Here is a 27,006-nt window from a genome sequence, read left to right on the forward strand (position 1 = left end):
TGGGAACAACCTGGCTAATCCAGACTGATACACTTATGAAATTGTCGGTGAACAAAAGTATGAATAGCTTAGCTAATAGTCGACATCTCTATATAAATGCAGTGATTTCAACATAATTACCGAGGGCTTTCCATGACTGTACCTAGTAAGGGACTGGGTATTAAACAGTTTAATCACAGCCTTTCATTTGCAAGACAAGGCAATTTGTTAGCACAGTTCTGCTCTATGAGCTTAACAGCTCTGCTGAAGACCAGTCATCGCAGAATTCACCGTGCGGTGAACTCGAAAGAGCTGATTGTACAGAAACTTTTATAGGCTGTGCTGTCACCTTGTAACTCAGTTACTCTGTCAATTACAGTGCCACCAAAGCATGGGCTCATAAACTGCTTTCAAACATGAGATGACCAACGAGCCTCAAATCAGACTCTCAAATCCTCTCCAAAATAAAATAACCTTGGAAAACCCACAATTTCTCCGACCACAATTATGTCTTAGGTTCTTCTCCTGACTCTGTTGATGACTTTGTGAGACATTACTGCTGTTGTAAAGATTTTTTTTTCTGTTGTAAAGATTCATTATCACTGCAGAAGGAGTGGACTAAAAGTACTTTGAAATATTGATGGGCAAACCTGTAAGTTATAATTGTGGAATAAAACATGCCACAAAAGTGCACTTTCCAAATGAGGTTTAGTCCCTTGAAAAGAGAAAGCTTTTTAAAAGTTAACCCGTAATTACAGACATCTTTTGAACATTAAGCAATATACTATGTTGTTAAGGAGCATAGAATGAGCAAAATTTTGCTTGAGACTTGTGGTCATAATCACAAACGCTCAGTGTTGAACTGAACCAATCCAATAGATGCCCCAGGCTTCTACATCTTGGTAGCCCATACATTTTTCATAGTCCTGCATTCACTCTCTTTTCTTGTTGCTACTGTTTGGGAAACCTTGCTGCTTTGAACCTGCTGCCTGTTCTTTAAGCAATTTTACATTAGGAGGTTAAAAGTGAGATTCTAAAACCGGCCCTCCAATTCTACAAATTATAACACATGAACTTTAAGATGACTTTTCTCTTGGTTCTCTGTGATAATTTATTTTTACTTTGAAGCTCTCTATTGAGAAATATCTATAGGACATGCTGAAAGAGGAGATATCATATTAAGTAACAGAATACCTGTCCACCTACCTGTTCACAGCAGTTTGCTGAAGTCATTTATAGGACATTAACCTCTGCTTTACAAAGATGTAACAAGAACGTGACCTTGCAAGGCCTAATATTTACAGACATCTTTCACTAGAGACCTTTACTATCTATCATTCTATATGCATTATCACTGGAACCCTGAAAAAGACCCCTTTTGATAGTAACAATAAGAATCAATACATACCGGTGAGAGAAAACAGTTCGGGAGAGATTGAGCACTGCTAAATATTGAAGGCATCCCCGGAGAAGAGCTCCACAGACCTGAGGAAGAAATAGGCACTCTTACTTTTAAACATTTCTAGGTCCATAATAATATTTTATTAGAAACAAAAGGCCCTCTAGCCCATGTAAATGGTTGTTCTGAGCCCCTCCAAAGCAATACAGAGAAACATTACCATATCCAGGGAACATTCTGTATTGGATAAATCCAGATGAGCAATGGCATTTGGTTGGGCCAAAAAGTTGTACATGTGCTTGAAATAAAAAACAAAAAAAGGAAATATTAAAGTCTAAAAACATACACATCCCACAATACAAGCTAATGTTTTCAAAGGAAGTCACCCATGTTCCCCAAGACTAGCTAAGAAGCTGTTCCCAACCCAATTTCCAGACTTTTCTGTCACACTATCATCATCCCTGAGAGCCCAAATCCAAATGATACTTTAAATTAAATAATAGATGTGTAACAAAAGGCCAAGTGGAATCTCAACTGCCAACTTACCTCCCATATTTCTTTACACATGACTTCATTTTCCTGATTAGCTCAATTTTTTATTATATTATTTTGTAATGATACTAATTAATTTTAACTCCTGAGATTGATATGCCACCTGAACTGAAGTCATCCTATCAAAATGCTAATCATTTCTAAAAATGTTAAGGAACCACTCATTTGAATTTAACCAGTGGATGTTCTCAGGCTATATACTCTCTTCTGTCCAATATAACAGTTTTTCTAGCCTTAGTTAGAAGAAGAAGAAGGAAAAGGAGAAGGAGAAGGAGAAGGAAGAGAAGGAGAAGGAAAAGTCATCTAACAAGACTGGCCTCAGAGCATTATTAGTACATACAGCTAAGACAATTTAGGGAGGTCACTTCAACCAAACTTTCTCCCCCTCTAAACTCTACTCCCCATGAGTGGCTTCAAAACAATGAAATTAAGTTACTCTCAGTTGTTCCCTAATTACCTGTAAGAGCACCAGCCAGAGCTCACCAATAAAGTCCAAGCTCTCTACAACCATTCAGACAGCTCAAAAACCTCTCTGCTTCACTGACTGCCCCCATATACTTGCAAATCCAAGCAAGCCTGTAGCAAGTGTCTCTGTTCTTGGCAAAGACTCATTAAAGCAGTTTGGCTCTACTGTATGACGTTTCGGGAAGAATCCACTCCATCAGGGAGTTTAGAAAAACAAAATCTTTAGTCTGTTAATGTTTTAGAATAACCAGTATGGACTGGGTTATGGAATATTCTGATTCAGGAAAATTATGTTGCTTTCACTTACATGAAATTTCTCTTTCTCTCTCACTATTTGGCTGGCACTACCAGCCTCCAGACACTTAATTTTGGGTCCTTTTTGCTCCTAGTCACCAGCTGAGGGAGCTCTTGTCAATTTGAAGCAGTCAGGAGGCCCTAAGGGGTCATCACCCTTGCAGAATGCTTTCCTTGAAGGCATAACAGGCTGGGGAAAACCATGCACCTGCCCTGACTTAGGAGCTCACTCTAGGCCTCATCACTACCCCCATGAACCTTGCACAACAAGACAAATCTCTGGCCAGGAATGATGCTTGGAGCTACTTTGTTATATAAGCAACTACTAGTGTCCCTATTCCAGCTGAGTTTTATTTGATCTGTGTATGCACAAGGGTATTAGAGTATGAACTCAGGGCCTGGGCAATGTCACTTCGCTGTTTTGTTCAAGGATAGTGCTCTAGCATTTGATCCACAGTTCTACTCCCAGCTTTTTGGTGGTTAATTGGAAATAAGAGTCTCATGACTGACTTTCCTGCCCAGGCTGGCTTTAAATCCTCAGAACTCAGCCTCCTGAGTAGCTAGGAATACAGCTCATATGCCACTATCACTCGGCTTCTAGTCCCTCCTTTAATCCCTCTCAATTTACTCCTCTACTTTGCTACAGTAATGTTTTGGTGGCTTTGCATCAGACTCTGTCTTATCTTAGAATAGGGCATACTTATGAATCATCAGTGAAGGAGAAAGTGAAATAGTAAAAACACACTAAAAAAGTCATGAGCTACCAAGTATTGTGTAAATGATTTCAAGTGTGAAGGAAGGGAAAGGGGGAGGGGAAAGAAACTATGAAAAGGCCTGCATTTGTAATTCTCTGCCTTACAGGTGAAATAAAACAGAATTTCATAGTGTTTTTCACAGAATTCAAATGAAAGCCTTTCAAAGATGCTCACTCATTTAATGATAGTTTAGTTTCTGTTACCACTTTATCAAGCCATTGTTAACAGGTGAACTAATGTTGCAAAAGAAGGACAATAATTCCTCCAGAAAAAAGAATTTCCAAACAGAATTTGAGCTTCAGCATCATTAAATGAGAGAAAAAAATTACAGTGATAGAGTATATTTAAATAAAGAAAGCTCTGATGTTTTCATTAAACCACTTCACAAGCTTGTAGCTACAGGATTTTAGGATGTTGTGCTTATGGGAAAATCAGAGAAATAAGTGAGAATGTCATGTCTAGAAATAATTCTGGGCTTATTAAATTTAGCTTGTTTAAAGATGAGACTAAGATAAGGCAAGCTTACCGAGAGGTCATCTCCTCGAAGGATGTTCCCTGAGAGATCGAGATGGAGAAGGCTGGAGGCAGTCAAGGGGTTGGCACTGAGTGACTGAGAAAGACTATTCACCCCTGCAACATGGAGAAAATGCAGCTTCAATTTCCACTCCAGGAAACAAATGAGGTTTGAGAGTTTCTATAAATGGCCCAGCAGTGTCATCCAATTGCCAGACTGAGGTTAGCCATAAACACTGTTCCCAGATGGTGGAGCTGATTGAGTCTTCTTTTGACAAAGCCTCAGGGAACATAGGTTATTCACAGATCCATCTCACAGAATCAGGCGAGCAATGGAATCCCAAGTCCTCTGATGTGTCCAAGGACGCAAGACATTTAATGCTCAAGTCTCAGCATGATGCGAAGCATCGAACTGACCATTGTTACCAGGCCATTGTTAACTTAGTGAACAGCTTTAAATGAGACATGTGCACTTGCCGATATTTTAAGTTATTTAAGCACTGGGAGGTTGACAGAGGTATACAGTGCTTTTTGATGCAGTACACTCAAGGCAAACATTTAGATTCAGATGGACTTTTAAAAGAGTAAGATAGTCAACACACAATATAAGACACAATCAAAAGGAAAAACTTTTAATTAGCTCTATAGACACTTTCCGTATATAACATAAACGACTCTGAAAACAACAGAAGAGTATGGAGGGAAGGATGGTGCTATGTGGATTGAGCTATGTTCTGTGATACGAGGACTATGACTGACACAAGCCTGCTAGTCATGGCCTTGAACTGGGTGAATTTTTTCCTTGGGTCACCTCTTTAAGGTGTGTCATCATCAAATGGGAGTCAGTAAGAGTCTAAACAGTGACTTCAGACTCACACACTCTGGCACCACTGATGGTTAGTCTCAGAACAAGATAGGGGCTGGGAATATGTCCTAGTGGTAGGGTGCTTGCCTGGTATACATGAAGCCCTGGGTTTGATTCCTCAGCAACACATATATAGAAAAAGCCAGAAGTGGCACTGTGGCTCAAGTGATAGAGTTGGTAGTCTTGAGCAAAAAGAAGCTAGGGACAGTGATTAGGCCCTGAATTCAAGCCCCAGGACTGGCAATAAAAAGAAAGAAAGGAAGGAAGGAAAGAAAGAAGGAAGGAAGGAAGGAAGGAAGGAAGGAAGGAAGGAAGGAAGGAAGGAAGGAAGGAAGGAAGGAAGGAAGGATAGGAGAACAGGACAGGGGTTACGACAAAGATTGTTATGTTTCTAGTAAAAGTCTATGGTTCCAAACTGTATTTCTAAACTAAGTACACTTTAATAAACTGCTTCGCCTTCCTTATTTCATTCATAAAATTCTTTTTGAAAATCTCAACCCTCTAAAATAGAAAGAGGAAAGAGAATTTTTGTCCACATGGGGAAGGCTTTGTGGTGATAAGGAGTTTGGGGCAGGGCAAGTCTTGCTAAACATCACCACATCTGGCCATCAAGTAGAAGTCAAAAGGGGATTCTTAGGAAAGATTTGAGGGGAGGGTACAGAACAGCATCTACTACAACACCCCCCGCTTCACTACTATAGATTGAGAACATTCAGAGAATGTTACTAGTGAAGTCATCCATGGATTACCCCAGCTTGAGAGGGAAAACACGGGGCCTGGTGCACACCTGGCAGAAGCTGCTGGGGTTTCTCAAGGGTAAGTGCACATTTGAGGAGTAGAAAGATGAGGCAGAAGTTCTGAATCAAAGAAAAAAAAATATCTTTGTGTCTTTTGAAGCATAAGACAGCGGTATTTATGAAAACCACATTTACCAAGTATTAACAAAATGTAGGTGATTGGGAGATATGCCTTAGCCCCATCCACAGCCCTGGAGGAAGTGTAGAGATCATCAGGAAGTAAACTAATTCTACTCCACGATTTAAAAAAAAATCAGTACTATGTAAGGAATGGTTTTCATTTCCACAAATATTTGTTGCTAGGCATGTGGCTCAAGTGGTAGAATATCTGCCTAGCAAGCACAAGGCCCTGAGTACAGAAGCTAACACTGCCAAGATAAAAATGTCTGTGGAAAGCCTACTGTAAACCAGCCAGCATCATCTCACCTCACCAGCTAAAGGCCAGTTCAGGAAAATGGAGTTGTGGCTTAAGTGGTAGAGCACCAGCCTTGTGTGAAAAAGCCAAACTTTGCAAGTTCAAGAGCAAGAGGCCCTTAGTTGAAGCCCCAGTCCTGGTACTAAAACAAACACATAAAAGCCAATTCAGAGACAGACTTCTTTTTTTCCTGGTTATTCTTCTGTAAGTTGGATAGTATAATGGCCATTTGCACAGATTTATGTTGCATTAAGTAAAGTATCTAGAGGTGATTTCAAATACATAGGAAGATGCATACAGGTTCTATATAAGCACGATGCCATTTTATATAAGGGACCTTGGGAAACATCTGTGGATTTTGATGTCTTGCAGATACCAAGGAACAACTTCACTCATTAGCCAGTGCACCAGACACAGTCAACCAGTCAAGAAACAAGAGCACAGAATGAAAGGTGCAAAGGTTTGATTCATTATGTTAAAAAAAAAAAAAAGTCTGAAATTGCCTTTAGCCCAAGTGAATTTCTGAAAGTGACCTGTTATGCTTGTTTAAATGGCCCGGTTCCTTTAGGCTTGTTTTTTTTCCATTCCCATTAATCTGGTTTTTAATGGAATAAATGAGACTAAAACATATGGAGTATAACAGATTCTCATCAAAAACATCATTTGTAAAATCATGTCTTTAAGTCCAAACATTAGAAGGCTAAATGAGACTTGACAGCAAAAGGCTCCTTGACAAGTGCAGGCCCTTGGCAGGTAGCCAGCATCTGAATTGACTTGGGGAGAATCATATTATCAGTTCAGCTTCATATGAAGGAGTTCCTCGTCATCTCAGGTACCCACGTTCCCACTGGCCTGTCAATAATTCAGGGAATTATAAAAATAGAGAACTAGAGAAAATCCAGTCTCTTATAACCCACACAAAATACAGATTTGCCTGCTGCTCTCTATTCTGGCTGTCTAGTGATTCTGACCATTCTTCATATTTATTATTGGAGTGTTTACAGCTGGAAAAAAGGTGGTACCAGATGGCCGTGCCTTGACATAATCTACCTACCAGCAGGACATTTGTGAAAAACCCAGAAAACTATCTGATAGCCAACATCTGAGGTAGAGAAAGGGTATTTGGGTGGGGAATGTCATGGAGAGATGGAAAATAAAAAATATCTGTCTTAAACTACAGATCCCTGAATATAAATGTTTCCTGAGATCTAAAATATCAATGTTATTCAAATCCAGCACAAACTTAAAACTGCAATGTAATCTGAGCTATTTTGAAATTTCAAATCTTTTAGAACCTACGACTAAGCCTTTAACAAATCAAGTTTGCTCCTGGAAGGACAAATAGTCACCATTTCCCTCTATTTGCTTCACCATAATGAATAATTCAATTAAAGAAATATCAGATTTTTTTAAAAACCTTCTAGGTGTGTAAGGTTTTGGGCTTGATCTCCAATATTGGGGGATGGTGAGAGGTAGAAACAACACCCTCTAGTTTATAAAGAAGTTAAACCAGAGGTATGGAGCACATGAGAAATGATTAATATTTTTAATATGTACAGAAGTTACACAAGTTAAGAAAAAGATTAGCACTATAAATAGAAAAAGAAGAAAGAACATGAGCTAGAAATTTCTCCAAAAGAGATACAAATAACTAAAATTAGGGGAGGAGATGACCTAAGCAATAACTAGAGAAACTGAAATGAGAACATCAGGACTCATGCCTGTGCTTGACAGAGAGTGAAAAGTGAGAATAATATCCAATGAGAGAAAAAGTGAGCATAAGATGATAATATATATAAAAGGAAGCCAGGGGTGACACTGTTCCAAAAGAAATGTACTCATTTCCTGAACTAGGTAACTGTAACCCCTCTGTACATCACCTTTACAATAAATATATAGATAGATACATATTCAGCTGAGAACCAATGGCTCATGCCTGTAATCATAGCTATTTAGGAGGCTGAGGTACAGAGAACATTGGTTTAAAGTCAGCCCAAGGAGAAAGTCTAGGACACTCCATCTCTGATTAACCAGCAAAAATCCAGGCTGAAGGCATGGCTCAAATAACAGAGCACCAGCTGAGCAACTGTGAGACTCTGAGTTCAAACCCTACTACCACCAAAAAGGAAAAAAAAATGCATAACCTATGACCTGATAATTCTACGTATTTATCCTAAAAAGGAAGTTAAGAGCCAGCTGTCAGTGGCTCACGCCTGTAACCTTAGCTACTCAGGAGCATGCAATCTGAGGTTCACAGTTCAAAGCCACCCAAGAAAAAAGGCTGTGAGACTCTAATCCCCAATAAAACACCAAAAAAGCTAGAAGTGGAAATGTGGTTCAAGTGGTAGAGCATTAGCCTTGAGCAGAAAAGCTCAGGGACTGTGCCATGGCCCTGGGTTCAAGCACCAGGACAAGCCACCAAAAACAAAAAACTGGAAGTGCGACTGTACCTCAAGTGGTAGACTACCAGCTTTGAGAGAAAAAGTTAAAAGTCTGATGCTCTGAGTTCAAGCTCCAGTACCAGTGCACACATACACACACATACACACACACACACACACACACACACACACACACTATGACTGCATAAGATGATATTAGTGGGGCTGGGAATGGCATAGTGGTAGAGTGCATGCCTAGCATACATGAAGCCATGGGTTCTTCAGACCACAGATAAAGAAAAGGCCAGAAGTGGTGCTGTGGCTCAAGTGGTAGAGTGCTGGTCTTGAACAAAAAGAAGCCAGGGACAGTGCTCAGGCCCTGAGTCCAAGCCCCAGGACTGGCCAAAAAAAAAAAAAAAAATATATATATATATATATATATATATATATATATTAGTATTAGTGTTGGTGATGACAGCAGAGATAGTTGCAGACATACTAGCTGCTGTAAGCACTTACTGAGCCCTTTGAGCCAGAAGCAGCCAACTGCTTTAGTCTATCGTGACTGAAAACACTACATAGAATGCTGCCTCCAAAAGACAGTGATTTACTTAAGAAAGGGCAAATTTTTCAATTCATGAAACTTTCCTTGAATACTCTCTCTAGCCCAAGCGTCATGCCAGGAGCTGAAGATACAAAGACGAAAGAAACATGAGCTGTAGGAGAGCCCCATTCTCACACTAGAGACACAGCCATGCAATGATGAGTGATCTATAAGGCAAAGGATCCAGCTGTGGTCTCAGAGATGGAGAACATGACTTAGCAGAGAATCACAGATGAAGATCTGGTAAATTAGACCAGCTTCCATGAATATTTAGTGATAAGAGAAATACATAGGCATCATAGCAGAGTAGATATATAAGAGGCATAATGAAAGGAGGGTAATTTCTTTCACTTTTCTCCTTTTGGGGAGGATTAGTGAGGTAAATTTGGGGTTTGAACAGAGAGAGCCTCCTGCTTGCTAGTCTGATGCTCTACCAATTGAGTAACACCCCAGTTTTTTTTTTCCTCTAGTTATTTTTCAGATAGGGTTCTAAGCTTCTTGTTCAAGCCAGCCTTAGTCTTTGGTCCTCTTACCTCTGATTCCCATATAGCTGGGATTACACTTATGTGACACCATGCCCAGTTAGTTGTTTAAGATTGAGTCTCAGGGGGCTGGGAATGTGACTTAGTGGTAGAGTGCTTGCCTTGCATGCATGAAGCCATGGTTTAATTCCTCAGCACCACATAAAACAGAGAAGGCCTTAGTGGCTGTGGCTGAAGTGGCAGAGTGCTAGCCTTGAGCAAAAAGAAGCCAGGGGCAGTGCTCAGGTCCTGAGTTCAAGCCCTAGGACTGGCACAAAAAAGGAAAGAAAAAAAAAAAGATTGAGTCTCACAGCCAGTTGCCAGTGGCTCACACCTGTAATCCTAGTTCCTATGAGACTCTATCTCCAATTCACTACTCCAACAAACAGAAGTAGAACACTAGCTTTAGCAAGAGTTCAGACAGCACCCAGGCCCAACTTCAAAGCCCCACAAGTGACCCAAAAAAAAAAAAAAAAAAAAAGGATTGAGTCTCACTAACTTTTTGTCTGGGTTGGCTTTGAACCATGATCTTCTTGTCTCTGACTGAGTAACTGATACTACAGATGTGAGGAATCATGCCCATCCCAAGCAGGGTAATTTCTAGAGTTATTATGTAGATGCTAATAGGAAAATATAGTATAACAAAAATGAGAGGATATGATGAGTAACTAGATAAATGAGAGGAGGGAAGAAACAAAGTCAGTAACACCTAGGGAGAAAAAGAGGCAATTTCTGGGGATAGGAAAAAGAAGTCCAAGAACTACTGTGGTAACACAGAAGTGAGGGTTGATGATTTTCTGTGAGGCAGACAGTCCCTCTGACAGGTGGAGAAGCAAACTTGTTTGTCAGGAAAAAAAAACAAGTGAAGAAAAACAAAACCAGGTGCTTCTAGGAATATGAGACAGCAGGTGAGAAACAATGGCTCAAAGTTGAAAAAGCATGTCAGAGCACAGGTGTGTTAAAAAGTTATTCCTTACAATGAAAGCATGTAAGTGTAGACCAAAAGATCTAAATGGCATATTGCCTTATGGAAAGGTAATGTAATAGGTTTATTTTTTTAATGCAGACAAACACCATAATAACTCTAACTACTAAAGATAACAGGTGCAGTAGTAATATTACCTACAACATTAAGAAATTAATAATATACTATACCTTTAGGTGACAGTGAGGTTTTAGATAAATTTAAATGCTTCAGACCCCTTGGGAGTTTGGCAAATTGAATACTTAAAGAGGCCACACCTGAGAAACAAAAAAAGGACATGGTTAGAATTTTCTGGTTCTCAGAATTGCATGTTTTATAACCTATAAAAATGTATGAAAGAGTGATATTGCCTAGAAAGAAATGTACTCTTTACCCGCCTTATGTAACTGCAGCCCCTCTGTACATCATCTTAGTGATAACAATTTTAAAGTTTAAAAGAACCAAAAAAGTATGAAAATTAACAGTTGACTTCAGTTAAAGTAACCAGAGATATTTCCCAATCATTCACCACTACACCTTCTTTTCCTCTGTCCTACCTATTTGTTAATAAGGGGAAAACAACTTAATTACACATAGCAATCTCTGAAACCTTACCATTGCAGTAATTTTTCTTTGAGCCAAGTGTTACCATCTTCTCATCATTCTATTTAAAACCCAAATTCTCTTGAGAAAGGGTGATATAATTGATTTCCCCCTCCCCTTTTTTTATAACCTCTGTCTTAATGAGTTGATCTCTTCTGGATATGCAGATGCAAGCTATTTAATTATTGTCAAGAAGAATGGAATAATATTAACTATTCAGATAACAGCTTCACTTTTAGCAGATGGAGTCCCATACTTAATTGGCTGTTGGTTAACAACCTCAGATAGAAAACATCAGAGAATGTTTTTAACTTCTTAAAGGTAGGCTTTATAACCTACAGTAACTCACCAAGAATTTATCATATTTAAAATTAGATATACTTTCAATTTAATGGCTGGTGTGGGAGAGAATAGCAGCTCATTCATTCAAGGGCTTCAGTGAATAGTGTTTTGTAGGGAGGAAATAAGTAACAGATAAATTCGTGGCCTAGCCAGGTCCTTGAAGCAACTTCCAGCTGTATGTGAGCTATCACCTGCTTGGGAAATCTCCTCAAGCAGTAATAAGTACAAATCCCTAGGACTAATTCAATATTCCAGGCAGCAATAAAAAGCTACTATGCTGCCGCTGCTCTATAGAACCCTAAGTTCTCTGTAAATCTTATCAAATTTCATTTTTTAATTACTGTAGAAATAACATAAACTGTTGATAAACAAATAAACAAACTGTATACAGTTTGACTAAGCCTGAAATTGGGTGTTTCCAAAAGACAATGAGTGTTTTGGTAAACCCTGACTACCTCCCCTAAAGTGTTCCATTGTCAAAGAAAAGTCACTTGATTAAATACTGTTAGACTGAATACTGCTAGATTTTTAAATATAATGATACTGTAGACTGCAGAAAGACAGAAGGTCTGATATTTTAGCTGATATACTCTTCCAAAAAAATGAATGGGAGGTGGCACTATGGCTTAAATAGCCTTGAGCACAAAGAGGCTCAGGGACAGTGCTCAGGTCCAGCATTAAAGCCCCAGGACCAGCTGGAAAAAAAAAAGAAAAAAGAATGAATGGTGGAGGGAGTAGGAATAAGAATAAAATTTGATTAATTTAATAGAAAGAAAAGAGAACAAAATAAAAAGGATAACAATATGGAAACACAAAAATGTATTACCCAAGTTAATCAATAATTAAATTAAATATAAATGCACTAAATATTCAAATGACAAGTGAAAAACAAAATAAATACCAAGAAGTGGGTACTTGAAAGGGTTGGGGGTGAGGTCAGGGGAAATGGAGTAGATGAATGAAGAGGGAGAGAATATAGTCAAGAATTCAATGTATGTTCTACAAAATTAAGAGTGATGGTAGGAGTGGGGGTAGGGGAGGAATGGGTAAGACTATTGAAAGGGATAACACTAACTGAGAAACACTGCATTCATAAGCTGCTTTGTTAAATGGCAATTCATTCATACAACTACTTAAAGCTAATAAGAAAATTTAAGTCAAAGATTGTTTATCTGAATAAAAATGTCAGATGTTTCTAAAGCCTAGAAATATATGTATATATGTATTTGGAAGGTGTGAACACAAAAGCATTAAAAAAAGGCCTATGCTACAACCATTAACTAACAGAAACCAAGTATAGCGATAGTAACATAGATTTTAAGAAATACTATTAGAGAACAATAGAACATTTCAATAGGGAAGAGGATACAACTATTCTGAATCTATATGCTCTAGTTAATACAAGGCAGAGGTATACCAAGTAAATTTGGCAGTAAAAAGAAAAAGAAAATCCATAAATACATGCTATCCTATCACACACACAAAATAATAACAGAATACCTTTCTCCCTGAATAGCGTACTTTGGCCACATATCAGAGGTGACCCTATATTGAGCCATAATGTAAAACTCAATAGGATATTTCATACAGAATATGTTCTTTAACTGTAAATGTTGTATATTTTCTCATTGCTATCATTATTACACAATTGAAACAGAGATCAAACCCAAGTACTTATAAAAGTACCAATAGGCAAAGGAATTAGCAAAGTTAGTCTTTCATGACAGAAGCCAAACAGAGGTTATCATTTCCAGGTAGTTAAGGTATGCTGGTAATCACTGGGACAAACATCACAGGAAACTTGTGGAATGTGGCATGTTCTAGTTCTTGAGATTAATAGTAGTTGTATAGAAACATTCACTTTGCAAAAATTCATTAAGATGAGAGCTGTGAATATGGCCTAGTGGCAAGAGTGCTTGCCTCATATACATGAAGCCCTGGGTTCGATTCCCCAGCACCATATATATAGAAAATGTGGTGCTGTGGCTCAAGTGGCAGAGTGCTATCCTTGAGCAAAAAAAAGAAGCTAGGGACAGTGCTCAGACCCAGAATCCAAGCCCCAGGACTGGAAAAAGAAAAAGAAATTCATTAAGATGTAGAGTTGGGGCTATAAGGATCTTGAATGTCCCCCACAGACTTATATGTCCCTAAGGTGGTGTTTCTGGACTGTGGTGGGACCTGTAAAAAATGGAAGGGCCTTGAGTCACTGGGGACAAGTCCTTGCAAGGGGCTGCAGGAGCCAGGTCTCTTTCTCTTTGCTCCTTAGCTAGCGATGTGGCTGTGATTTTGCTTTGACAGGAGTTCCTGCCATGATATGCTACTTGACCAAATGAAAGGGGCCAGTCAATTGTAGAAGGGAACCTCCGAAAGTGTGAATCAAATCTAACCTTTTCTCTTCATGACTTACCACAGGTAGTTTGTTACAGTGATGGAAGCTGTTAAACATGCTTAGGACTGAAGAACTTTTTAAAAATGTACCTCCAAAATGTATTTCAAAACATTTAGACTGGAAGAGTCTAATCTAGATTCCCACTTTTAAATTTCATTAGGAATAATCATTGCCCATCCCTGACAAATTATTTTCCTTTATGTTTTTCACAGCAAAGCGTAAGTTACAACACTAATTAAAAGCCATATTCCAAATCTTCAACTTATTGCAAAAATACTACCTATAAGACAAAATTTAATCATCTCAAGTTCAAATTGGTTGTGCTTACATGATTTATTCTGCTTCATTCTTTTGAAAATACAATAGTTGGCTTTTGTGTCAGGCACTATTTTAACACCACATAAAGCTGTGCCTATACTCAAATCAAATGCCAGGGCTGGGAATATGGCCTAGTGGCAAGAGTGCTTGCCTCGTATACATGAAGCCCTGGGTTCGATTCTTCAGCACCATATATAGAAAAGGCCAGAAGTGGCACTGTGGCTCAAGAAGCAGAGTGCTAGCCTTGAGCAAAAAGAAGCCAGGGACAGTGCTCAGGCCCTGAGTCCAAGCCCCAGGACTGCCCCCCTCCAAAAAAAAAAAGCCAAAATGGAATATTTATTTTTACACTAACATCACCTAGTCACTCAATTCATTCTTTAATCATAAATATCTTCAAAAACAAAAAGTTGGACAAAAGGGAATGAACAATCTAGCAATATTTTCTCAAGAAAAAGTAATAATAGCAGTAAGTAGTAAAGTTCTTAAAGTCTAGTAAATGTCAATAAAGTCATGTTGGATATTTTTTATAGCAGGTCTAACATTAAACAAGATTAAAGACAGAGAAACGGAAGCAAAGATAAAACAATCTAATCTGGCTGAAGTATTTTTTTCCTTATCAAATTCAAGGTATATGATTAGAAACACAAGGTTAGTTTAGGAAGACATCTAATTAAAAACATGATTTTAGTCTAGAAAAAATTTCTCTTGATGCTTTAAAAATAAAAACAGAATATATTATAGGCTTTGGTGATAAGAAGATGAAGCAGTGATAATACTTTAAAAATCTAAAAGATGAAACTTATTGATGGAATAATTTTATTTCCTTGGCATCAACAATACCTAATTATATTTCTTTTTTAAAGAAATGCCTTTGCTACATACTAATGGAATAAAAGGCATAACTGGGGCTTAGTAGTGTTCATTTTAAATAATACTCTAGGGCTGAAAGTGTAGCTTGGTGGTACAGCATGTTTTTCTAGTATGCCAGGGTGTAAGCATAGTCCCCAGAGCTCATATGTATTCGGTTTTCCATACATTCTCTATTAGGGAAGCAGTTCACTACAGAGAGTTAAAAAAGATACTCTAAAATTGGTCAGGTCAAAATTCAAATTAGGAAAAGACCTGCTGAAAACTTACCCATGTCTCTAAGTGTCCATGCATTAACTGATGAGAATAATGGTACCCAAGACAAACTGCTGAGATAATGTGCAAGAAAGCTTTTACACAGTGCCTGACCCACAAAAACTGCTTGGCGAATACTAACTTTCATGATAAAAATGACCAGGCAAGCAGGGCTCATGCCTGTAATCCTAGCTACTTAGGAGAGGTTGAGATCTAAGGATCATGGTTCAAAACCAGCCTGGCAAGAAAGTCTATGAGACTCTTAGCTCCAGTTAACCACCAAAAAGCCAGAAGTGGAGCTGTGGCTCAAGTGGTAGAGCATTGGCCTTGAGCATAAAAGCTCAAGGACAGTGCCCAGGCCCTGGTTTCAAGACCTGGTTTCAAGATCCATGGTGGGGGGGGCGGGGAGAGGGTAGGAGATCAGGCATCATATAAAATGTTGTGAGACTCAAGTGCATGCACTTAATAGGAAGGACTTCTTGCAAATCTAATTGTATAGGGAAAGTAAGGCTGGGATCTGAACACTGCCAAAATATAGAGCAGTTCTACTTAGTGAACATATCTTCACAGAGGGAAATACAAGCTGAAGAATTCAAAACACATACATGTCAGCTGGGTTCTGGTGGCTCATGACTATAATCCTAGTTACTTAGAAGACTAATATGTAGAGGATCTCAACTTGAAGACAACCTAAGTAAAAGAGGCCTTGAGACTCATCACCATTTAACTGGAAAAACGGTTCAAGTGATAAGGCACCAGCCTGGCTAGCAAACAGAGGCAATGTAAGAGTGCAAAGCCTAGAGTACAAGTCCTAGTATTATAAAATAAACAAACAAAAATCCATCAAAGAGGAGGAGGGGGGGGGGAGGAGGAGGAGGGGGGGGGAGGAGGAGGAGGAGGGGGGGAGGGGGAAGGAGGGGGAGGGGGAGGGGGAAGGAGGGGGGGAGGGGGAGGGGGAAGGATGGGGAGGGGGAGGGGGAGGGGGAGAGAAGGGGGAGGGAGAAGAGAGATATGCTTTCTGTGGCATTCCGGGGCCATCAAGATGACCTTTAAATACAGTGCTAAGAAGAAAGAAATTTGATGTGAAGAAAATTTAGAGAGATTAGTCATTTGATTTGAAAACAGTAACAAGTTATTATACAAAGGAATTATCTTGGCATATTCCGAAATGGAAGTCTTGGAAAGGTAACTAAATTGAGAACAGTTGGCATTTGCAACCAAACAGGAAGGAAGGGAGGGAGGGAGGGAGGGAGGGAGGGAGGGAGGGAGGGAGGGAGGGAGGGAGGGAGGGAGGGAGGGAGGGAGGGGAGTTCGAAGGAAGGAAGGAGAGGGAGAGGGAGGGAGTTCTACCTGCCCTGTCCTTTCTGAAGCTACCTACTTAAAACTTTTTGGCAAAATATAAAATAAACAACAGCTTTGGAGCTTTGAAATAAAATAAAATTTATTGCTAAAAGTTTTTTGGAGATTTTATTTGATGGATTTACCTTTCTTCTACCTTTTTACTTTAATATATATCAAATTTAGAAAAAGATTTGATTTTTATTTTCCCCTTTAAAGGTTTTTTAAGGTTTGATTTTTATTTTCCCCTTTATCACTCCCTCTGCTTCAAATCATTTTTGCCTAAGAAAGTAATTATGAAATGCTTAGTATGATAATTTGTGATCTGATGTTATTAAATCACAAACACAGGAAAATTAAAGTTGACATTGCAAATTTCACCCCACTTATCAAGGATGCACTGAAAAGCCTGTAACACTATACAAAACTCATGCATGGATATTCTAGCATCATTATTATTCATGGAAGCAAAGAAGTTTAGAAGGGTCTTTTTAAATTTAGAGCATCAATATGAATATTTTAACAAAATTCCGCCTGTGTAGTTCTAGCAACATGATATTGGGAGAGAGTGGTCCTTTTTCTTATGTTTATAAAGTATATGATAGAACACTGTAAAAGCCAGATTACAGGCGAGTTAAATTTTTTAGATTCCTACTGATTCCTGTAACTTCCTTGGTAAGTTCAGAAACTCTGAAAGAAGCAAATGAATAAACAAATAAACTACAATGAAGTATTTCTATGCCAAAAATAAAACTGAAGATCAAGGACAAGGAATATAAAAATAAACGGATACTGAAAAAAGAAAAAGCTGGAGTCAATGCCTAACTTAAATGTCTTAAGAACCTCTATCATTTTTAAAATTCTCTTTATCCTGAATAATAACGATGTCAAGTAAATATGGTTGATATGATAAAATACTTCTTGTTTTGTATCTGTCTTACAAAAACCTAAATTTTAAACATGGTGAAAGTTGAAGAAAATCCTTTGACATGTTATGGAACAAAGCAATGCTTTTGAAATAGTATGCACAAAATCCTTTCCTTCTACTTCCAAAAGAAACCCAATAACAAATTCAGAAACATTATAACCTTCTAAAATGAGAGACTGCCACCATGTCAAGTGGTTAGGAAAATGAGAACATGAGAATACATCATCATTCTCCTCGTTGATAAGAGAGAAAACAACAATATCTGTATATTCAGTCTTCACTAGGCTATTTCAGTGAATCACATGAGGGAGTGAAACAGTATTTATTGCACATGCCATGCTACTTTTTTTCTTTTATGCATCTCATTTAAATCTCGACATCTTAGTATAGTGGCAATTATTATTATCTGTTTTAAATATGAAGAAAGTTATACAAAGAGAAGCAACTTGACCAAAACAACCTATCTGAGAGTGGCATGATGTCCAAAACCACTGATATACACACAGGGAGACGGGAAAGGTTTGTGAGCAGCAACCATGGCAGAATCTATAACCTTTGTCTTCTTTAGAAGATCAAGTCAGTCACGACAGACGATCAAAAAGACAAACAAACAAAAACATCACTGGAATATTTTTCAATATATGCAAAAGAAAATCACTCCAAGACAAGAATCTAAATTGCTTTTTACACCAAAAAAAAAAATACAATTTGGAATAAAACAAAGGAAGGAAGAAGAGTTTCTAGGCAAGGCTGAGGTCACATAAACTAGCATAAACTGGGAAGGTTAACCAGGAAGAAGAGGCCATGGAGTTTATAACTTTTAGGGAAGTGAAAAGCATTAAATGAGCAAAGAGAAAAGAGAAGAACTACATTCTCTGAAAATATTCAACTTCCATCCAAGAATCAATGCCAGATCCAAAAGTTAATGGTTAATGTCACCAAGACGACTGAAAATACCCTTGCTCAGACCACCTGATCAGCCCAGAGGGCTCAACACAGAACTAGTTAATAAAGTTCAGAAGTAGTAGAAATTTTCAAAGTTTTCTACCATGATCCACATAAAGAAACATTCTGGTATCAAAATGTAAGCATCTTATAGAAGCATAAGTATATACACACAATGGAAAACTAAAGCCAGAGTTTTCCAAAATAATGTACTAATATCTTCTATTCTGTTCTATTTCTTTTTAGATGTTTATCATGAATTAGAGAATTGATTTCATGGCCGGCTAATAAGTACTGAGCTACAGCCTGAAAAAGCATTAGGTTAGAAGAAGGCCAAAAGCAAGCTGGTGAACAGGCCCACCTTTACTGCCAGGATAAGACCAGCTTGTTGGTGCGCATGTGCCAGTGGTCTGGTCCCCACCTATGCGGCTGTTGCTGATAAAGCCAGAAACACCATCCCTTCCCTACTAAATCATACTTTGTCCTCCTTTACCAGAAACCCCTCAATAATCAGAAGGCTAAGAGTCTGTCCTCTCACTGCTATGACAAGGAGACTGAGCTGTAAATAACAGGGATTTGCTGTATCATCATTCACATCACAAAGCCAGGAGCCAAACCTTCTCTCCATGCATCGCCAAATAAATCCCAGAGTAGATAGTTCAGGGGCAAAGTCAAATTCCATCTGGGCTTTAAATTCCTCAGAATTCTGGGCTACTACAACTGCTAAGATCCTATCTGCCACATGTTTCTTTTTAATTTCTTTGTAAATAGTCTTCACTGGCCCAGTCTCTTTTATACCATATGACTAAATTACAAGCTCCTCCTCCATCCCTTTTATTACTTTCCTACATAAAATCCTGTCATAGAAAAAACGTAGAAACAAAAAAAAATTTATTCTCTAGGTTGAAATTTCAAGAACTATTTTACACAACTAGATTTCTTATGGAATTTCTAGCCATGAACAGAAAGGCTCCCAGTTAATGCTAGTAAATAGCTATTAAGAACCAAGAAAGAATTTGTGTTTAGGAGGCTCAGTCCTTGGCAGGGAGAAAGGGAGAAGGATGAGTGTTGGCAGCTGTCCATGGGCACTGGCAAATCCAGCCATGAATGAATCTGGAAGGAGCAAGTACTGGTCTATGAAAAGGTTTTTATGAGTATCAGCATTTGAAGGTATATGAGAGACCCTACCCTTGGAAATTCCCATGTTCCAGCTGAAGATAAGGAAAGCAACTGCACAGTGACTGGTGATTTCAACCCTTAGAAATGGGCAACCGATAGAAGAAAAGACATAAAATGAGGTCTCCGTAGGGATAGGTGTTGGGGTTCATTCAGCCTTATGGACTTCAGGTGAAGGGCATTGGAGAGCACCAGAGACGCCGCCCTTCCCCCAGCCCTGGGGAATGCAGGCCACAATTCTCTGGGTCAGGAACCAGAAGAACCGGCTTTGCAAACAGCCCCCAACTTTCTCCCCAGCCCATGCGCCCCCAGTCTCTCCCAGGCGAGGTGTTTTCGAGTGACCATGAGGGGGTCATATGACAAGCTCGCAGCCTATCAACGTCCTGGCTGATCGCCTTCTCTCTTCTCTTCCTATCATTAGTCCTTGCCCCCGCCTTAATAAATCAGATTGCTCTTGAAGCTTCTCCGAGATCCGCATATGCTTGGCTTTCTTTACTGGTAAGGAGGTGGGCAAAGCGATCTTGTTGGGCCGCGTGCACATGAGGTCTGTGCCGACTCCCCCGCTCCACCCTGGCCTTACCTGCAGGTCGGGTGACCAGGGGAGAGGGTGAGAACCAGGGGAGAGGGTGAGAAAGGGAGCTGTTAGAAGCACAGCTGAGCCTTAGTCCCCGCGCCGGGGGAGGCGACCCGAGCCCGACAGATAGGAATGTGGAATAAAAAAGCAGAGAAACGTTCTCTTTGGACATATCTTCTCTCTCTATCAAAAAAGAAATCACAGCCAAGAACAAGTGAATCAAGCCTGTTATCCCAGCTACTACGGAGGCTGAGATCACAATTCAAAGTCAATCCAGGCAGGAAAGTCCGTGAGACTTTATTTCCAATCAGATACCAAAAAGCCAAAAGTGGAGCTATGGCTTTGTGGCAGAGCATCAGCCTCGGGCAAAAGAGCTCAAGGACCTGAGTCTAAGCCTTAGTACCAACACACACACACACACACACACACACACACACACACACACACACACTCCATAAACTTCATTTTTAAGTGCGATTTTTAAAACTACGTAAGAGAATGAACAAAAAAGAACTAAGTACAATGCAACTCAATTTAAGGAAAATGTGTACAGATGATGGACAAGATCTTAAACCAGATGTTGTGTCACAGAAAGGGCAAAGAGAAAGAAAGACCAGAAAAGGGGGATAAGAGGTGATGAGTGGTGGAGGAGGAAAAAGGAGCACTTAGTTAGAAGATGGGTCAAATGCAGTAAGTGACATCACAGAAGCTAAAACCCAAGGGCTACAGGGCATCCAAGGTGAGGGCCTGAGACATAAACTGCACCTGGGTTGACCAAATGCTTGATGTGGCCACAGTTAAGAGGGATGGGGCAGGAAGAGAAGAGAGGCACTCAGACCCACCCTTCTTCTCAGTCTCACAGACAGTGGGTCTATCGTCTTTCACTTGTGTCTTGGAAGTTCAGTCATGTGGTAGCCAGCATTTGCATTTCATGCCTTTTCATTGTTGACTGGTTTTGTAGGGTCAGATCTACCAAGTTTTATTCCTCCAGTAAGCGCATTTGGACTGTTTCTACCTTTTGGCTACAATGTATACTATTTCTGTAAACTCTGGTTGGAAAGTTTTGTATTAAATGAATCTCTCTTTTTTTTTTTCTTTGAGTGATACCTGAAAAGTGTAACAGCTGGATCTTTGGGCAAATTCGTATTCCAATTTTTTTCTGTACCAATCCTGGGGCTTGAACTCAAAGCCAGGGGCACTGTGTCTAAGATTTTACGCTCAAGGCTTGAGCCATAGCTCCACTCTGGCTTTCTTGGAATTTAATTGGAGATAAAAAGCCTCATGGACTTTACTGCCGGCACTGGCTTCAAACCTTAATCCTCAGATCTCAGCCTCCTGAGTAGCTAGGATTACAGGCGTGAGCTCTGGTGCCGGCAGTGTTCAGAATTAACAAACAGTTGAACCAGTTTCCAAAGTGATCACAGCTATCTGATAACCCAAGTAGCAACCTACAGGGTTTTTTCCCCACATCCTCTGCAACACGGAACTTTGATTCCTGGGTAGGAAACAATGCTGCATTGTGGGATTAATCATTCTCTTACAACTGTGGATTTTTTCCTTCCTGGTCTGGACCAGCATCCAATAATTACCTCCCTTTACGGATTCTGTCCTGCCTGTCAGTAGATAAATGTGACTGATTCTCTCAAATCTTAGAAGAAAACCAGGACAGCTCCCTGGACTATGAGAGGTTATATGCAGGATTTCCAGGGTATCGCATATATCTTTCTGTTGCATTTGACTCATAGAGAGAGCTGCTGTTTTTCCTAAAGAAATTATTATACCCCAGAGAAACTCCTATTCCAGGAGTCTGCATCCATTATGTTCAACTTGACCTTACTCTGTGAAGGTGCTTTTAATGAGATCTAGTTTCCTAATTCATTCTTAACTCTCCTTCGGATTCTTCAGTACTTTAGATGATACAAGTTGCTCTTAAGGGTTTTCCCTCCCTCCCTGGAATATACACAATGGAGTTCATATCCAGAACAAAAAGGCAAAACTGTTTATGTTGGTATCGTCAGCTCAGCTGAATGATTAATCTTCATCAAATATATAATGATTGAAGATGAAAAACCCTTATTTAACAAAGCTAGAAAAAATTTGCTGCAGAAAACAAAGTATTTCCTCTAGAGGTAGAGCAATTCCTTCTTAAACCTCATCCACCAATGATCCACTATGGAAAATTCAGTCTCACATTTTCTTGCTTATGTCTACTGACCAGCAGTTGGAGTGGTCTCCTGCAACTAGCACATAAACAAGAGGGACCTCAGTCTTATAGCCCCAAGGAAATTAACACTGCCAACAATTTATCAATGTGAGAAAGACTCTAGGTCGCAGATGGCAGCAAAGCTACACTGACAATATGATTTCAACCTTGAGGCACACTGAGCACAGATCCCAGCTAACCTGGGACCTGAGATAATAAATGTGACACTTAAAGCTGCTAATAAGTATGGAGCAATTTGTTATGCAGAAATAGAGCACTGATAAAATATTTAAAAATTAAAATCCTCTTTCTCCTCATATAACCTCAAACCTAAGTTAATCAGGTAGGAAAATCTGGGCTTGTATATTTTCATGAAAAGATAAAAAGAGCTAGAAGCCTATAAACATAGCAATAGCATTTATAACTGAGTCACAAGTTAGCAAATACTAACTCTTCAGTCATGGTGAAATTAAAACTCTAATCCTCTGGGGCTAGGAATGTGACTTAGTGGTAGAGTGCTTGTCTAGTATGCATGAAGAAGCCCTGGGTCCAATTTCTCAGCACCACATATACAGAAAAAGCCGGAAGTGGTGCTGTGTCTCAAGTGGTAGTGCGCTAGCCTTGAGCAAAAAGAAGCCAGGGATAGTTTGAGTTCAAGCCCCCGGACTGGCAAAATAAATAGATAGATAGATAGACAGATAGATAGATAGATAGATAGATAGATAGATAGATAGATAGATAGATAGATAGATAGATAGATAGATAGATAAAACAAAATCTCTAAACCTCTTCCAACTCTTAATGGCCTGGTAAGCACCATCATACCTCTATCCTCCAGTGGGTTGCCAGCAAGGTTAATCGTATGAAGTCCTGAGTTGGGATTATGTGCTAGAGCACTGGCCAGTTTTTGTGCAAAATCTCTGCAAACACACACAAAATGATAGGAATAAATATACACATTGCAAAGCTATTCAAATAAAATACTCAAAAGGTTAAGATAAAGAGAAATCTTAAAAGAAGAGAAACCCTATGCATCCTGTATGTGTAAATATCTATGAACATCTCATGAGAGAATCCATAAAGCCAGCCTACAGTGCATTCTAATTTGCCAAAGCCTCAATCAAAAGCAAATACAAAGTATTTAACTGCACCTATAAAGACACATTTTTATGCTATTCATGTTACAACTTGATCCCTGCATAACTTTTTTTTTAACATTCCTGAAAAGAACCAAATTTTCATGGCAATTCCAGTAGGCAATTCATGGTATCTCAGCTCTCATTTCATGTAATGCTCATGAATGTAGGACAGATTATTCTCATTACCGAGTTAAAGGCTACAATTGCTAAGCACCGCATTTTACAAAAGAAAAAAAAGACAATCACTATTTTAGTTCTATAACAACTCACAAACTACTGTGATTACAAAATATCTACCCTTAGCAGAAATAAAGTCTACTAAATCACTAGATGAAGATTGTGTAAGTACCACTTGAAAGAAGGGGGAAATGACCAAAAAAAAAATTTTTAAAAAAAACAACTTAAAAAAGAAATGCTATTTCTGGGACTACCATTAGTGGTATAGTAAATGCCACAAATAGCATCTATAATGTGAAAAGTACTTAATAGCTATCAATTCATTAAGACAAATTTAATTCTGTAAAGCAGGCATTCTGGTTATCCCAATTTTAAAGGCAAAGACACAGAAAGACAAAGGCTAGGCAACCTGTTCAAGGCCCTGCTGACCAAAGGCCAATGATCTTAATCGCTACACAATGTAACTACAAAAATATAATAAGAAACACAGGGTGTGCTTGTTTATTTTTAAAAAGGGGGAAAACACTTAAGTCCTAAATACGTGTACCTCAACTTTAAAAAAAAAACTAAACTTTAAGAGAGCAAATGACATGAAGTTTTAGAGCAATCTATTCACATATTCAAGAAAATACTCACGTTCTAAGTCCAGCATTTTCCAATACCAATTCTTCCAGTCGATTGGACCTACTCACCACTCTCAAGATCTGCTCACAGACATCAGTAGACTATAACAGAAAGAATTCTTTGATTATTCCTTCAGTCTACAGAAATAAGACATTATTTCACTATTATAGTTCTATGCAATGCAATACTTTTACTAAATAAAGCATTCGTTCATACAGCCATATAGTCAACATTTCCTGCTATATGCTGTCACAACCAAGATCCTGGGAACACAAAGGCATCGAGAACAAAGGTCCCCAAAGTAGCCCAGAGGAAAAAGAAAATACCCAAGTATTAGAAGACAACTTTAAATGGCCATTTTAATAGTGCTCAGAGCACACTCAGATCCATTTATCCCAATTTTGAGAATACTATAATTATGGACTTCTCAAGGTGCTGTGCAGATTGTTGAACTGAAGAGTAAATGGAGCTATGATGGTCTCCACTGACTTCTGGCCCTATGTTAAGCACTGTACTAAGCTCTTTATGTGTAATTTCATTATGTCAGTAAATATTGTTATTTTCTTTTTATAGGTAGTAAGGTGTAACAATTTTATACACTTTTATAGGGAGGCTTGATAAGCACTTTTACAAGGTAGCCAGAGTCATGACATTCCTACTAGTATTTTCTAAAATAGGACAAAGGGGCATCACTCAAATAATAGAAAAGAGCTAAATAAATGTCTATTATGCAATTGAAAATTTTTAACAAAACATGAAGTAGTCTGTAATTATTATACCCACAGAATCACATTAACTTGTTAGAGTATAAGGTTAAATGAGAATGCATAAAAAGGATGAAACAAGATCGTAACAACTAAAATGAGTAATAATTATAAGAAAAATCTTAAGAGAATGTGAAAACTAAATAGTATTATAGTGATATATATTTTTTCTTTAACTGCTTATTCATAGTTTTGTATTTATTTAAATCTTGTCTTATTCCAAAGATAGCTGAAGATAACACTTGGGCTTAAATTGATTAAATATTGAAAAGTGATTTTATAAAGTCTCATTATAAACAACGTTCTACTTAAACCCTTATAATATGCAAAAGAGACAGCATGCTCTGTGTGGCATGGCGTACAACAAACCAATCTTTGCCTAAAGTACCATAGAGGTACATTACAGTTCTTTGTTTTAATCAGATCACAAATACCTATCTAGATTAATCATAACTAGAAGTGAGTATAAAGTGAAATGTACAAACTTTGCTACTCAGATAACTTTTAAGAAAAACCCGAGCCTAGAAACATGCTAAATTCCATAGCATCACGGATCTCATAATTATTCTAACTGTTGGATTCTACTCCTTCTATAAAGCCTCTTTTACTCTATTCCTAGGCTTCTAATACATCTCTATGGACTGATGAGCAAAGAGAAAAAAAGAATTCAAATTGATCTAATGCCATTTATACTATGCTGACAGTGGCAATTTCCAAAATGATGACCTCTTATCAATATAATGTTTTATCTCACAATGTGCATCCAAAGAAATTTATCTATTCCAGGGTGTCACAGAAAAAAAGGATTCAATGATGTCTTCACATTATTCTTGTTTTCAAAAACAACCATGATATCATTGCTATCTCCATAGCATCCAAAAAAGTAATTTATAGCTATAGAGTTTTAAAGATTAAATGTGCACATCAATATAAGCATAGTCATAAAAATCTGTTAAGGTGTATTAAGTCAGTTGCTGGTGGCTCACATCAATAAGCCTAGCTACTTAGGAGGCAGAGATTGACAGGATCACAGGTTGAGACCAGCCCAGGCTTCACAGGAAGGGAAAAAAGGTTTGTAAGATTCTATCTTAATGGAAAAAGCAGAATATGGTGAAGAGCACCTGTCAACCCAACAACAACAGGAACCACAAAATAGGTAGACCTTGGTCCACCTGCCAGTCTGGGCAAAAGAAAAAACCAGACTCTTTGAAAATAACCAATGAGAAAAGGAGCTATTAGCATGGTTAAACAGTAGAACACCTACTTAGCAAAAATGAGGTTCTGAGTTCCAATAATATAACCACTAGAAGGGAGAGAGAGAGGGCCAAGAGAACGTATAAAAGTGTTATCTAACTTTTCATTAAGATGTCACTGGGGCAGAGTTACAGTAAGTGATTCATGGCTCTTTAATCCTGCATTTATGTCAACTACATAAAGAGTGTTCTGTTCTACACAAGAATCTATGTAGAGGAAAAATTTAAGGAGGTGTATACATAAACTTAAATATAAACTAAAATGTGATCATTACTGTAGTTACATGTGTCTATGGCATGATTAGCCATTGGTTTCGAGGAATATATATAAAGTGAATGCAATGGCTCTCCAAGAGGTTGCATTTAGTTAAAAATCAAAAATGTGCAACAAAATTTGAAATCACTATGAAGTAAGAAATAAACTAGTACTTCAAAAAACAAAACAAATACTGCACTTTGAACTAAAAAAAGAACCACATATGCTGCTTCACATAACCATTACCGTAAGGAGACTCTTTTAGAGAAACAATTATACACAATAACTTGCCAGGGTTACAATGCTCAGAAAATTGAACCAAGATCCCAATTCTATTGCTATTTTAGTGAA

The 27,006-nt window shown here is 38.4% G+C and overlaps 1 protein-coding gene across 5 annotated transcripts in view; it reads right to left on the bottom strand.

Annotated features, from left to right (window-relative positions):
• Carmil1 (capping protein regulator and myosin 1 linker 1) overlaps positions 1-27,006 on the bottom strand; it is a 285,478-nt gene that overhangs the window by 98,566 nt on the left and 159,906 nt on the right. For all 5 annotated transcript variants that reach the window (XR_007211220.1, XM_048348358.1, XM_048348357.1 and 2 more), the window contains 6 exons: positions 24,395-24,483; positions 23,268-23,362; positions 10,696-10,782; positions 3,971-4,074; positions 1,599-1,676; positions 1,388-1,464 (listed from right to left, as the gene is read on the bottom strand). Coding sequence is in view for 4 of the 5 variants with exons in the window: in XM_048348358.1 (XP_048204315.1) it covers positions 1,388-1,464; positions 1,599-1,676; positions 3,971-4,074; positions 10,696-10,782; positions 23,268-23,362; positions 24,395-24,483 (530 nt within the window). In the remaining variant the exon portion in view is untranslated. The remainder of the gene's footprint in view (positions 1-1,387; positions 1,465-1,598; positions 1,677-3,970; positions 4,075-10,695; positions 10,783-23,267; positions 23,363-24,394; positions 24,484-27,006) is intronic.

Source organism: Perognathus longimembris, chromosome 6 (assembly GCF_023159225.1).
Source record: "Perognathus longimembris pacificus isolate PPM17 chromosome 6, ASM2315922v1, whole genome shotgun sequence".
In the NCBI taxonomy this organism is placed as follows: domain Eukaryota; kingdom Metazoa; phylum Chordata; class Mammalia; order Rodentia; family Heteromyidae; genus Perognathus; species Perognathus longimembris.